The 14,046-nt window shown below is 39.8% G+C and overlaps 1 protein-coding gene across 11 annotated transcripts in view; it reads right to left on the bottom strand.

Moving 5' to 3' along the window:
* TTC3 (tetratricopeptide repeat domain 3) overlaps positions 1-14,046 on the bottom strand; it is a 97,093-nt gene that overhangs the window by 75,329 nt on the left and 7,718 nt on the right. For 6 of the 11 annotated variants that reach the window (XM_084843697.1, XM_084843705.1, XM_084843694.1 and 3 more), the window contains exons 2-10: positions 11,962-12,047; positions 10,892-10,937; positions 10,520-10,652; positions 8,827-8,914; positions 8,242-8,295; positions 5,777-5,860; positions 4,442-4,565; positions 1,661-1,746; positions 994-1,088 (exon numbers count right to left, since the gene is read on the bottom strand). In XM_084843697.1, the coding sequence (XP_084699823.1) occupies positions 994-1,088; positions 1,661-1,746; positions 4,442-4,565; positions 5,777-5,860; positions 8,242-8,295; positions 8,827-8,914; positions 10,520-10,652; positions 10,892-10,937; positions 11,962-12,047 (796 nt within the window). The remainder of the gene's footprint in view (positions 1-993; positions 1,089-1,660; positions 1,747-4,441; positions 4,566-5,776; positions 5,861-8,241; positions 8,296-8,826; positions 8,915-10,519; positions 10,653-10,891; positions 10,938-11,961; positions 12,048-14,046) is intronic. The other 5 variants (XM_084843696.1, XM_084843700.1, XM_084843702.1 and 2 more) reach the window with 1 other exon arrangement.

Genomic DNA, 14,046 nt, shown 5'->3' with positions numbered 1-14,046 from the left:
GTCTTCCTAATCTCATTGCTAGTGAAGTACTTCCAGATATGACAGGCTTTTATTTTGCTATTCTGTATCTCTGAGAAGGAAAGATTTTTTTTTAAAAAAACCCACCACGATGTATGGCACATATGGGCAATCTGTGGCCCTCATACAGCCCTTGGCCAACTTCCGTGTGGCTCGCAGGCCCCCTCCCTGCTGAGCAGCCAATTAGCCTCCTTCCCTTCCGTTGCCCAGCTGACTGGTGCTGGAAATAGCCGAGGAGTATGCAGATCAGCATGCTCCTCAGCTCTTCCCCGTACCAGTCAGCTAGGCAGCAGGGAAGGCACACAATGGGACCTCAGCAATCCCGCTGTGGACCCCCCATGCCCAGCTGATTGGCACATTCCTCAACTGTTCCCAATGCCAGTCAGCACACTCCTCAACTGTTCCCAGGATCAGTCCACTGGGCAGCAGGCAGGCAGGCAATGGGATCTCCCTGAGTCTATCTGTGTGCGCGCGCATGTGTGTGACTGAGATTGAGCAGGAAATGGCTGTTAAAAGGAAAAACGGGAACCCATTGATTATTTGTGCAAAGATCAAAACCATAATCCAAATAAAGGTGACAAATCATGTGGAGTATTCACAATTTGTTAAATATTTAGACATCCTGTTGGACCTTAAAAATCTGAACCAGAGAACACCAGTCTCGATTTATCATGTCTAAAGCTGTCCCATTAAAAGATACTACTACTCAAACGTTTGACAATGAAAGCCAGGAACAAAACTAAACCACATGAAACCAAACAGATAATTTCAAACCGAGGCAAGACCTGCCACTACTCAAGATTCCAGATATACAAGGAAACCCTGCAATTTTTAAAGCAGCCTATACACCCTGCATTAGAATTGTATTCTTGCATTTCTCTTCTTGTAATATTCTTCTCTTCATACAGGTACCTCGCAATGTCTGATTTATGCACATTTCTATAACTTTATTCAGTTATGCGATTTATCCCTTACCACAACTCTATGGCTTTTGTATAGGATGTGACAGCAATATCAAACTTCTCTTTAGCAAATGCTTCATTTCCCCTCTTTTTCATACTCTCACTTTTCTATAATAAAACATGACAAATTAAAATTAACATCAACTGAAAGGTATTTTCAGGTGGGCATATAGAACATTTAGTGTATCAAATTCATCTTGAACAATGAAAATGCCTTTAAATTATATTTAAGACTCCTGTGTTACATAACATTTAGTGTTAGTAATCAAAACATGCCAAGAACAGCCAATGATGTAAAACAGAGTATTTATAGTCAGTCCTGCATATTTAAAAATGCATGTCAACATTATGAATGCCCTTTTTCTAATTCAAAGATCTCTGTGCATGCAGGTGGATCTCTTAGACTAACAGACCCTGATCAAAATGCAGTCAGCCATCAATGCAAAGGACTGGCACATTCCACTGAAATTAATAAGAAAACTATTCCTGCATCAGAGTGATTAGCTCATCTGTTTCAGATGGTTTGGTTGACCCTCAGTGCATGTTCAGGTTAAAGTATTTTGTATATTCTTATAAAGCCCCATGATGCTGAAAAAGACCAGATGAAAACAGAAAGGGAACAGTGCTAGATTACAACTAGCATCTAAAACGTTTGTAAATGTAACTTTCAAAAATCTTACCTTTATACAGTTTTCACAGTACTGAGATTCAAATGCTTCTACTAAATCGTAGTCCTCCAATACAACTTTACTTATATGATGCTTGTCTACAGGGAGAAATAAAGAACAATTAAGGCAGTAGGTTTAACTATTTACTGCTACCATGTGCTAAAGAGTCCCTTCCTTGAGTGGTAAGCTAAGGCATCTTGCTTAAAATAGAGAAGAGATCAGAATCCAGTGAAGGCACACTGCATTAGTGAGACTGGGGAAATCAAGAGGCTTCCAGGGCCAAGGGAAAGGAGCAGAAACAGGTAAGAGCAGGATGGATAAAAAGAGTCCATAGGCTGCACATTGCTTGTCACACAAAGAATTCACAGGAAGGGGAAACTGATGTAAGGATATAAACCAGTTGTGATAGTGGTGCAGGACAGAGTAAGAAGAGCTGATAAATCAATTTGGGTCAGGAGATTTACTGAGTTGAGCACAGCAAGCAATGGCTCCAGGGCCTGGGCTCCAGCTCAGTTCCAGAAAGATCTAAACAAGTATTTGCTATAACTGGAAGTTATCAAACTGTGTTTTTTTTCCCCTGAGGCCAGTTTCCCTTCTAACAAATGATGGGGGGGGTGTTACGCTTTGTGGGGGGAAATATGTGGTTTGGCATTTGTAGGTCAGACCCCACCCCTGTCTCATGCTCATGGAGGAGCTGGGCATGGAAAGAAGACCGTTGCCAGGAAGAATAAAGAAGAGAAAGGAGTGGGAGCAAGGGGGAAGCAAGCAAGAGCCGTGTAGCCTGAAGAGCAGTTCCTTTTTTTAGCCGCTGTTATGTCTCAGCTCTGTGGATTGGCAAGTCTTGGGCAGAGCACAGAGACAAGCCAGGTTTCTGGGCTCGGTCGTAATGACAAACCACAGTTAAAACAAACCAGTATTCGTAAACAAACTTCAAACCATGGTTTCAAATTGGAGGTTGGTGTCAAAAGTTAACCACTGTTTAGGAACATAGGAAGTTTAAACTCCAATACCCTCAGCCATTGCCATTCTATTTTAAAAACTGTATCTATAACCTTAACAATCTTACAGTTTAATAAACAACCTTACATTTCAATATCATAGCATCAATCTTATATCAAAGAAACAGGACTACAGTTCATCCCCAGTAGCCTATATTATTATTATTATTATTATTAATAATAATAATAATAATAAAAGAAATATAGTGTTATATAATAAAACTTAAAATAAACCTTCAACAATCAGTAATATATTTTATATATAAATGCATGTGCACAATTACCCTCAAACAATAAATCTAAATACAGCATACCATATCTATTTTGAAATAAAAAATATAAAGAAAAGCGAGAAAAAAAAGAAAGATGAAAGAATAAATGAATATATGTATAATCATTTATCTTCTGACCTAGCCTAGATCATGTAGACTAAACGCAAGCAGTTAACAAAGCTTGTTTAAAGATTCCTGTTCATGGGGTTGTAACAGAATTCTCACACATTTTTACGTTCAGCCATGCCTCTGCCATTTCATGATTTAGAAACTTCTTCATCTGACATTCAGACACAATACAAAGTGTAGCAGGATATTTTAAGTAATATTGTAAGTTCATTTGTTTTGCCATATTTTTTGCTTTGATAAACTGCCTTCTTTTATTCGCCATCTCTTTGATGTAGTCTGGAAATAACATAACTTTATCTTGTTTCCAGGAAAGGCTTCCACCCTCTCTTGCCAAACACAGGATATAATTCTTTGTGGAGACTTTTGCAAATTGGACTATGATCGTGTAATCAGTCCCTTTAGCATTTGGCACACGAAATGCCTGCTCAATGTCAAGTAAATAATCAGATGGGATAGGGAGTATCTCATGCAAAAGTTTATCCACAAAAATAGGCAATTTTACATCATTAGACAGATTTTTAATCCCAATAATATGTACATTGGATCTCCTTGTGAAGGCCTCCAGCTGAGAAATTCTATCAGAGGCATTTTTAAAACAAATTTGTGTCGTAGTTACATTTCGTGCCACTCGGTCTTCTAGCTCATTAATTTTCATCTCCATTTTTTGCCATGATGCATTAATTAAATCTACAGGTCCTTACAAGGCGGTGATGGAATTCTGGATTAAATCCAGTCTTTTGGCTTGCTCCGTAAATTGCGAAGATAAAGTCTTTATCAGAGTAAATAATTCCCCTAGATCTTCAGTTCTCAAAACTTTTGACACATGGGGTGCGGGGGGAGTTGATGCCAGCTCCTTTCTTCTCCTTGGCGCAGACATGTTTCTCTCAACCAGATCTTGCAGGTCCTCAGATGTTCTCAAATATTGTTAACATTTCTTAAATCATCCCTCAGAAGTTGTTGATGTTTCATAAAGCATATATTATTATGGAACATGTCAGCCCTGTTTTCTCCTATGAAATAGGAGTCTCAGTACAGTTTTTTGCATTGGTAAAGCTCTGGAGAGATAATCCTGGAACCCAGCCCCCCCACTATCTCAAGGGGGGTACTTTTCTCCAAGATATTATCCAGATGTTGCCTTGCCCCCCTTTTAATTCCAGGGGGAATGAAAAGGTTTTTCAACCTTTTAAAAAGTTGTTTGAGAAAGTTCCCACAGAGCGCCCGTGGGATGCTACCAGAGCGACATTGGTTCCAACCAGAAGTCTGGTAAAGACCACTTCCAATTAAGACAGGAGCAATGAAACAAGTGTTGCTTCTACAAAACTAAGATTAAAGAGAGGCATAGGTGTACACCATTTCCCCAATAAACCACTCAATTAAACATTTTGTATACTTACATTCAGCAAAGAAAATTTCTAGGAAAGGCCAACAATAATCTCCAAGTTTTTCTAATTTATATAGAATACCGATGTCATCTGCATATTTTATCCAGTCGAGAGCTTCAGCAATACAGAATATTCTCTATTTTAAGTGAAGGAAAGGTCAATGTCACTTTTAACTATCCAAGGTACCTTATGTAAAATACTTACATTGAAATCAATAATTGAGAATCCAGTTTGGAACACATACAAATGTTGCCTTGTGCTTCTATAGGCAGTTAAGGCCCTCCTCTGTAAAGTGCCTGCATTTGTCTACCAAACTAATACTTCCATATATTTCACAAATGCTTTCAATCAATAACCCTTGTTCATTTAAGAAAGGAAAACAGGATTTGTGTTTATCTAATATCACACCTAAGAACATCAGCAGTAATTATTATTTATTTTCAGATTTTATATATTGCTCTGTATCTATCAAGTTTCCCCAGTGGTGAACAATAATTTGCCTACTAGCCTTTCAAAAAATTATACCAATCATGAGCAAGGCAATAAACAGCTACTCAAAAGCTGTAAAATACTACAATAACGTATCCTAACAATAAGTTATGTATGGTAGGTACCACACTTGGCACTAGTAAACAATGTAAATTAAGATGTTAAATTTCTAAGTTTTACTTGGTTCTCTTTTGATGTGGTCTTTGGACTAATTCAATAAACTCTATTCTAGTCTATGCTTGCCACTTGACCATTGTTAGTCTTCACTACCAATACACTATGATAGATTATGTACTTTCTAGTAGAATATCAAATGGTCTAATTTCTTCATAATAGAATATCAACAGTCTCAGTAGACTGTGGAGCTATAATCAAACGGTATTAATTTCCCACACTGAATTTAATTTCTCTACCCTATCATACTTGTGCCCATGCATAAAGCATTTTTTCTAAACCTTTGTGAAAAGACTACCAAAAAACAAACCAACAAAATACAACCATCCCAAGCAGGGGAGAACAAGAGGGGAGATTCTACAGTCAGGGCCAGAAATATTGGAACAAGGATAACTGTTTTGGCAGTTGGCCTCTGTACACCACCACATTGAAGTTGAAAGGAAACACACCCAGATGGGAGCGAAGTCAGGACTTTCAGCTGTAATTCAAGGGGATGGACCAAAGTGGGGCACTAGCCATTCAGGAAGTACAGCTGGTGGCATACACACACACCCATCGTTGGTGGCGCATAAGTAATGGAACTAATGGCTGACAAGCAGGTACATGGCCAGGTGTGGCCTGTTTCCTGGGTACCCCATGACCAATCAAGCAGATAAAAGGCCTGGAGGTGGTTCTGAGTGTTACATTTGCATTTGGTAGCTGTTCACTGGAACTCCCAACATGAGGCCCAAAGAGGTGTCCATGCGAGTGAAGGAGGCCATCATTAGGCTGAGGAAACAAAATAAACCCATCAGAGAGATAGCAAAGCATTGGGAGAGCCAATACAACAGTTTGGAACATCATGAAAAAGAAAGAACTAACTGGCAAGCTCAGCAACAGCAAAAGGCCTGGAAGACCATGGAAGACAACTAAAGTGGATGACCACAGAATTCTCCTCATGGTGAAGAGGAACCCTTTCACAACATCTAGCCAGGTCAAGAACACTCTTGAGGAGGTAGGCATGTCATTGTCAACATCTACAATCAAGAGATGGCTTTATGAATGTAAATACAGAGGCTTCACAACAAGGTGCAAACCACTGGTAATGCTCAAGAACAGACAGGCCAGATTAGCCTTCGCCAGCAAACACCTAAAAAAGCCTGCCCAGTTGTGGAATAAGATTCTTAGGACTGATAAAACCAAGATTAACTAGTGCCAGAATGATGGGAAGAGAAAGGTATGGAGAAGGAAAGGAACAGCTCATGATCCAAAGCATACCACATCATCTGTCAAACATGATGGAGGCACTGTTACGGCATGGGCATGTATGGCTGCCAATGGAACCGGGTCACTGGTGTTTATTGATGACCTGACTGCTGATAAAAGCAGCAGGATGAATTCTGAAGTGTATAGAGCTATACTTTCTGCTCAGATTCAGCTGAATGCTGCCAAACTGATAGGACACCGCTTCATATTGCAGATGGATCATGATCCAAAACATACAGCAAAAGCTTCCCAAGAGTTTCTCAAGGCAAAGAAGTGGGATGTTCTTCAATGGCCAAGTCAGTCACCTGATCTCAACCCAACAGAGCATGCTTTTCCCTTACTGAAGACAAGACTGAAGGCAGAAAGACCCACAAACAAGCAGCAACTGAAAGCAGCTGCAGTAAAGGCCTGGCAAAGCATCTTGAGGGAGGAAACTCAGCATTTGGTCATGTCCATGGGTTCCAGACTTCAGGCAGTCATGGACTGCAAAGGATTTTCATCCAGGTATTAAAGGCGGTCCTTAAGTTTGAAATGATGTTGGTTTGTTCCATTAATTATGAGCCACCAACGATGGGGTGTGTGTGTGTGTATGCCACTGGCTGTACTTCCTGAACGGTTAGTGCCCCACTTTTGTCAAACCCCTTGAATTACGGCTGGAAGTCCTGGCTTCGCTCCCATCTGGGTGTGTTTCCTTTCAACTTCAATGTCGTGGTACACAGAGGCCAACTGCCAAAACAGTTATCCTTGTTCCAATATTTCTGGTCCTGACTGTATATACCTTCTATATCCCTTGGGAGGAAGGGTAGTATATAAATATTGATGATGATTTACCAAAATTCATCAGGAGTACGAGGCCTGGGGCAGGGGTGGGGAACCTGTGATCCTCCAAATGTTGGACTACATTTCCCATCATCCCTGACCATCACCCCATCAGCTTAGGCTGATGAGAGTTGGAGTCCAACCAGATCTGGAGGATCACAGGTTTTCCACCTTTAGCCTAAAGAAGCCAGGGAACATTCCTAGTGAGAGAATAGTAGAAGGTTCTGGCTGCACTGTTCTGTAAGAAGGCCTAAGCCAACAGTTCACTGTTCAGATGAATGTTGGTCCTGGCAATTTAGCTTCCATTTTCCCCTCATGATGATGGTCTTGCCTGCAACAGCCTAGTCCAAACCTCTATTTCTACCACCACTGCTAGCCTGGGTCCTGCCAAAAGCCCTCCTCTCAGGCTGCTCTGCCGCCAGCATCTACTGGGAAACAAAATGCTGGACTAAAGAAGCCTTTCCATTTGATCCAGCAGGGCTCCCCTTATGTTCGTATGGCTCTAGTTCTTCCTCTGTCCCCAAGCAGAGACAAAGACTAACATTACAGGCACCCATTCATTTTATCTCCACTTTAGAGGCCAGTCTATGACCAGGTATTTGCTGGGATTTGGAGGAAGGAAAAGTGTGGTGATGGTGGTAGTTATACTGTTCAAAGTAGAAAGTCTGAGGCAGGGTGGGTGAGGCCAGGCGAGTGGACGTTCCAGGCAGGGCAGTAGGTGAGTGGTCATTTAACTGCTATTATAGATGGAACAAGAGAGACCTAAAACAAAATGTTGTAATGTATCATCACTCTCTAAGAATGGGGGTCCTATTCAGGGCTCCAACAAGCCTCGAAGAGGAGCCTTATGGTGCTATTCAGGCTTGGGGGCGGGGGGGATACTGGCTTTCAGTAGGCTCCCCATGATCTACAAATCACACCATTCTGGACTACATTGCATTTTGGATCATGATTGCTATGCAACAAAAAGGGCTGGAGTTGCTATTAATGAGCCTCATTCCAAAAAGAAAAGAAAAAGAGGCATGGAATTCTGACAAATCAAAAAGGCTTCCAGTATTTGAATACAGAGTTGAAAATAAACTTACATTGTCTATTTCAGTTCCAATTTTCAATAAGCCATTGATGAAAAATTGATCATTCTGGGGATGAGGGAGAATAAAGAACAAAGGCTTATCAACAACATTGATTGTACACTCACTTTCTGTTAAAATGCCCTGCTTACGAAATTTCACAAGCGCAAGAACTTACAGAACCTAACTTTTAACAGCACAGAAATAACTTCAGTGATGTTTGATTATTACGAATGATACCACATCATCAAAAATACTAAAAAATCATTTCTGCTCATCTGTTCTTCAAAGGTACTATAATAGATGGTACTAGGATTATACTAGATAACTGCAAAAGTTTTAATACACACTAAGCAATATGACATACATTGCTGTAGAATTTTATTCTAAAGTCAGTGAGGCGAAGGATTTTCTAACTTCAGATGACTATGGAAAGTAAATAAAGTTACACACAACAGCAAGGCAACAGTATTATTTACAGTTCACTGAAATAGAAGCTACTATTTTTAAAAAAATTCCATGCAGCCTATATTTATGTTATCCTTCAAGTGCTAACACAGCATTAACATTTCAGATGAAATGAAAACAGTAACGGCTTACCGCAAACTTTTTGGCTATATCAGTAACATCTTCTAGAGTCTCGATTTGATTCAGTTTCTCCAGACTTAGCTCACCAAATTGGCAATCACTTAAATGCAAAAAGATCCATGTTAAATGTCATTCTGTGCTACTATTTAAGGAAGACTGAAATAAATCAGCACTTGGAACTATCTGACAACAACAAATTGTGACAAAATTCTATTTTAACACCTTTATGTGTACCAGAAACCACAGGTATTCCTAACTCTTTTAGAGTGCAATCCTATGCAAGTTTAGATTTTTTTTAAAAAATCCTATAATTCCATATGCTGGGAACTGTAGGACTTCTTTTCTGTCTAAACATGCAAAGTGTGACACTGGGCATTACATTTTCTGGGTAGTTGACTGTATGTGTTATCATGTATGTATGTATCAGCATTTGTGTATCCATAGTTCATATTCAATTTTAGGTGAATGGTTCCGGTAGTATGAATGATGATGGGTTCCAGCAAGGCTGAGAGCTATGGAGTATTAGGGGTCACAGAAATCATGCCGATAAGCACTTCTGAAAACTGGGTGAAGAGGCCGCCAAAGTCTGAGATCAGCAAGTTTCATGTCAGCAGTTACAGCAGCCTGTAGAACAATGTTTCAAAATAGCCCTTGTAACATCCTGTAGAATAACCATTAGGTCCGTGGGCAGCTCACCCTGGAGCATTCCACCCTCGGCCATAAGACTATCTTCTGACTTGTGAGTCAGTGGTCAAATGTCTGTGAGAGGCTGCAGTGACTCTGAACTAACAGAAGTGGGTCAACAGCCAAACTGGCCATGAGGTAATGCCAGGACCATGGACTAAGGATCAATGGCCATGTGGTGACTATGGACTGATGGATATAAAAGTGGGCTTAGATCAGCCCAATTTGGAGTTCTCATAACAAGAGGAATGTGTGCATCTTCAGACCCCATAATCTCTGGAGCAAAGTCTCACTGAGTGGGGTTGGCCTCCCATAGTAGTGAGTGGTAAGTATGATTGGACAGGGACTAAATTCTATTTATAGGATATCTGTAATTTGAAGTGCAAATTCTCTATATGCAATTGGTGTAATTAATAAAACAATGTAAGAGTAGGAGTGCTCCTGTGTGCAGCCTCATTATTTCGACTCTTTTTTGATCCCAAATCTGACTGGGACTGATCACCCCAGATCAGATAGAGTTGGGTAACAACAGGTTTGCACTTTTAATATATTTAACATCCGTAATCAACTAATGGTGCAATCCGAAGCATGTCTACTCAAAAGTAAGCCCAACTGAGTTCTTAGGGACTTGCTCTCTAGTAGGTAGCTTTAGGATTGCAGCCATAAGCCATTACAGCAGGGGTGGGCAGAAAGTAGATCTGCAGATGTTTTGGGCATCAACTCTTAGCATTCCTGATCATTGGCCATGCTGGCAGGGGCTTCTGGGAGTTGAAATCCAAAACATCTGGAGATCTACATTCTGTCCACCCCTACTTTACAAGATTTAAGGTTTCCAGTGTCACTCTGAATAAATCATTCCAGTTCATTTATTGTTATTTTCTCAATGACCTGTTAACATCCTTACTATTTTTATAACCTCTCTGTGCAGATGTTGCAAAACATACACAGGTCTTTTATTTTTAAGCCTTTAAACAAGAGTACAAAGTAAACATTTAATGAACACCAAAAAATGCCTGTTTACCTGGGATCATATTTATTTGTGTTGTTACTTCCAGGCACAAATAGAAGTGGCCTAAAGGTGCATATTTTAATCACATCACAATATTTGTGCAGCTCACGAACTGGCTTACTGCACCATATTTTACAGATATCACCTGTGGAACAAAATGGGGAGTGGAAAGGAGAGACAAAGATAAGGATCCAAAACAAAGCTGAAGTAGCCCTAGAAGTCGGAAGATATGACCCAGTGCTAGGCCACTAACACAATATACTATGCTGCTCTGCCTTTGTGCAGCAGAGCAAAGCCCGGGACTGAGCTATCAAACACAACACAGATAAGCAAACTATAGAGGACAACCTTTTCTTATGAATTTGACATAGTCAGTTTATGTACCTGATTTATATTTCTTTGAAGAACACTTTACAAATCTGGCACGAGCCTACAAAACAACACAAATATTTATAATTATTTATCTGAAAGCAAATAATGTGATGCAAAAGTTAAAAATAGCCTGCATTTAGGCAATAGTGAGCTGTCTGATTCAACTGCAGATTTTGAACGTAACTCAAACCAATACACCAAAATGTATCAAGTACCAAAATGTATTCTCACTTTGCAGAGTGTCCTCCTAACAACTAGTTTCTCAAGACAGGCTGTGCTCTGAACAGCCTGTTGTACATTTCATAGGAAAGCTGAGCTTTCCTTTCATTGCTGGAACAGAAGGACTTTGTTTGCTACACAAGAAAGATGGAAAGGCAGCAGGAAAATGAGTCAAGTTCCTTGCTAAGCAATGACATAAAATAGTCTATGACAGAACAGTTAAAATATGCTGGTATATAAAATGCCCTTTGAAATACACAATATGGGATGGGATGGGATGGATGGAAAGCAGCACCAAAGAAATGAGAGAAGGACAATGAGGTCTAGCAGCCAGTTACTATGATGAAACACTGAACTCAAAGCATTTCAGGCAGAAAACCTGTTGTCAGGTTTTCAAGGAGGCAACATACGGCATGTTACCTTTGAACTGAACTGACTAGGTTGAGTTGCCCACAAAGAAGAGTTTCTATCCCCCAAACACTAGCGCACAGCATATTATAATAAACTTCTGTATAGTACCTGTTTACTCCTTATCTTTCTTTGTTTCACCTCCATCACAGAAGAAAAAGAACTAAGACAGCATCAGCAATAGCCCTTTACTGCTAGGCAAACCTACAGTGTCCATGTTCAAAATTAACAACATATTTATTAAGAAGTTTGACTGCATGTCTTTTACCAGGGGTGCCAAACATGTTGCTTTTCTAGAATATCTCTAAACACAAATATCTTTATCATATAAATAAAATATGTACACATCTCAGACTAGAAAAAAAAATCCACCTGATTTTATGCTACTCTGCCTCTGTGCATTATAGCTAACAAGTAGAGCAACAAAACCAGACATTATTCATTAAGTCACTTACCAATTCACAACATGGTCTAATATAACTTCTATAAAATGTGATGTGATTGAAATCTTCAAATGTAGAATTTTCCATACTGCATGATCCTGAAAAGTAAACATGAGGAAAAAATTGAGAGAAAAATTAAATTAGCGTAAACATTAAGAAACGTTGGCTATCCCTGAAGGTTTTAGACCAAGTTAAAAATAGAAAGAACCACCTGCAAGGAAAAACAGGGCTTTTCCATCATACCCTGCTTTCTCACTCCTCCACCCCTTTTTTAACATCCTGCCTTAAGAAGAGCTCTGAAGAAATTGAAAGGATGCTTACTGCTTTGTGTTAACTGGCCCCTTTAAAGATATTGCTCTACTGTTACTTTTGAATTTTTCTAATTGAAAAAGCAACTACCTGCACGTTTTGTGTATTCTAGCAAAGAACAAACGAACAAAAAGGCTACATCAGGGGTGTTACATTCAAATCCCTTTGAGGGCTAATTTTACGTTTTTATTAACTCAAGGCAATGGTACATTAACCACAGAAAATAATTTGTCATATTTTTATCTCATCTTTTAAGAACTCATCCTAATACCAGGAATTGATCCAAGTTTACACATTCAGCCTGTTTTACATAGAGTAGCACTCTCTCTGAAGGAGCAGGCTTATAGCTTGGGGGGTGGTTCTGGAACTGGCTATAGTCTTGGAAACACAGGTTGTAGAGACAGCCAGGAGAACTTTTTTACCACCTCAGATTGATTCACAGGCCACAGGCATACATGCTTTTGGTAACATCCAGGTTAGACCACTATAACATACTCTATGTGGGGCTGCCTCTACGAAGTGCTTGCATGCTTCACTGGGTTCAAAATGCAGCAGCAAGTATGCTAACTGGAGCTTGCCACAGGGAACACCTAACAGCAATAATGCATCAACTGTGATGGCTCCCTGTTTGCTTCAGGGCCAAACAAGTCTGTCTGCACTCTTAGGTCACTCACTAGCTGAGGGCCTGCTCTCCCCTGCCTTTGAAGTTTAAGCAGGTGGGTACACACAACAGGGCCCTGGAACTCAGGCTTTGGAACCTGCTCCATCTGGACCCTTCCTCCTGGCCTTCTAACATAGTGTTAAGGTTATCCTGTTTCAAAAAAACAGATTTTGGGGGAGAGCACTTTTTGAATTTGATGTGTTATTTGTGCTCTTATCCTCTCTGCTGTTTAGCTGTTTTTGTACATTAGGATTGTTTATTCTAATGGTTGTTTGTAATGTTTTAACTTTAATTTTAAAACTTACATATGTTTTTATGTAAATGTTTTTAAACTTTGTATATTTGTATTTTATATACAAATACAAACATATGAAGTTTAAAAACATTTACACCTAATGCGAAGAGAAAAGTCACTGGAAAAGACCCTGATGCTGGGAAAGATTGAAGGCAAAAGGAGAAGGGGACGGCAGAGGATGAGATGGCTAGATAGCATCACCGATGCAATGAATATGGACTTGAGCACACTCCGGGAGAGATTGCAGGACAGAAAGGCCTGGCGTGCTATGGTTCATGGGGTCATGAGGAGTCGGACACGACTTAACGACTGCACAAGAACAAATATTTGTATTTTAATGTTTTAACTTTTGTAAACTGCCCAGAGAGCTTTGGCTATGGGGCGGTATAGAAATGTAATTAATAATAATAATACTAATAATGATGTATATTTTTGTTGTTGGCCTGTTTTTAGCAGAAAAGTAGGGGTATAAACTTTTTAAAATAAAACAAACCCCCTTTCTCTGGAACCCAGTCTCTCTTGATGTCTTGCTGTCCCCATCATTCACCCCCATTTCATTGGCAATAGCACACAAGGCTTTCACTGTCCAGCAGTTCACACATTATGGGTCTTTCTGCATATTACATGCCAGCAAACCCAGGTTTGCAAGTAAATGTACACTTAATAACAAGCTACCAGTCTTCACTGCCTAATGGCTATATGACACATGTTTCCAGTGATGTATTCGTATAATTCACAAACTACGTTTTTTAGATGTCCACCTGAAAACCTTAGTTCATGGACTGATCACGATGAAGTCGCAGGTTGCAATCCTATTCCCATTTCCCTAGGA

This window comes from Heloderma suspectum, chromosome 3 (assembly GCF_057233095.1).
Source record: "Heloderma suspectum isolate Gila_16-S chromosome 3, 16-S_ref, whole genome shotgun sequence".
NCBI classification, from domain to species: Eukaryota; Metazoa; Chordata; class Lepidosauria; order Squamata; family Helodermatidae; genus Heloderma; species Heloderma suspectum.
Note: the sequence above shows the minus strand (reverse complement) of the source record. Positions and strands in the feature narration are given on the sequence as shown.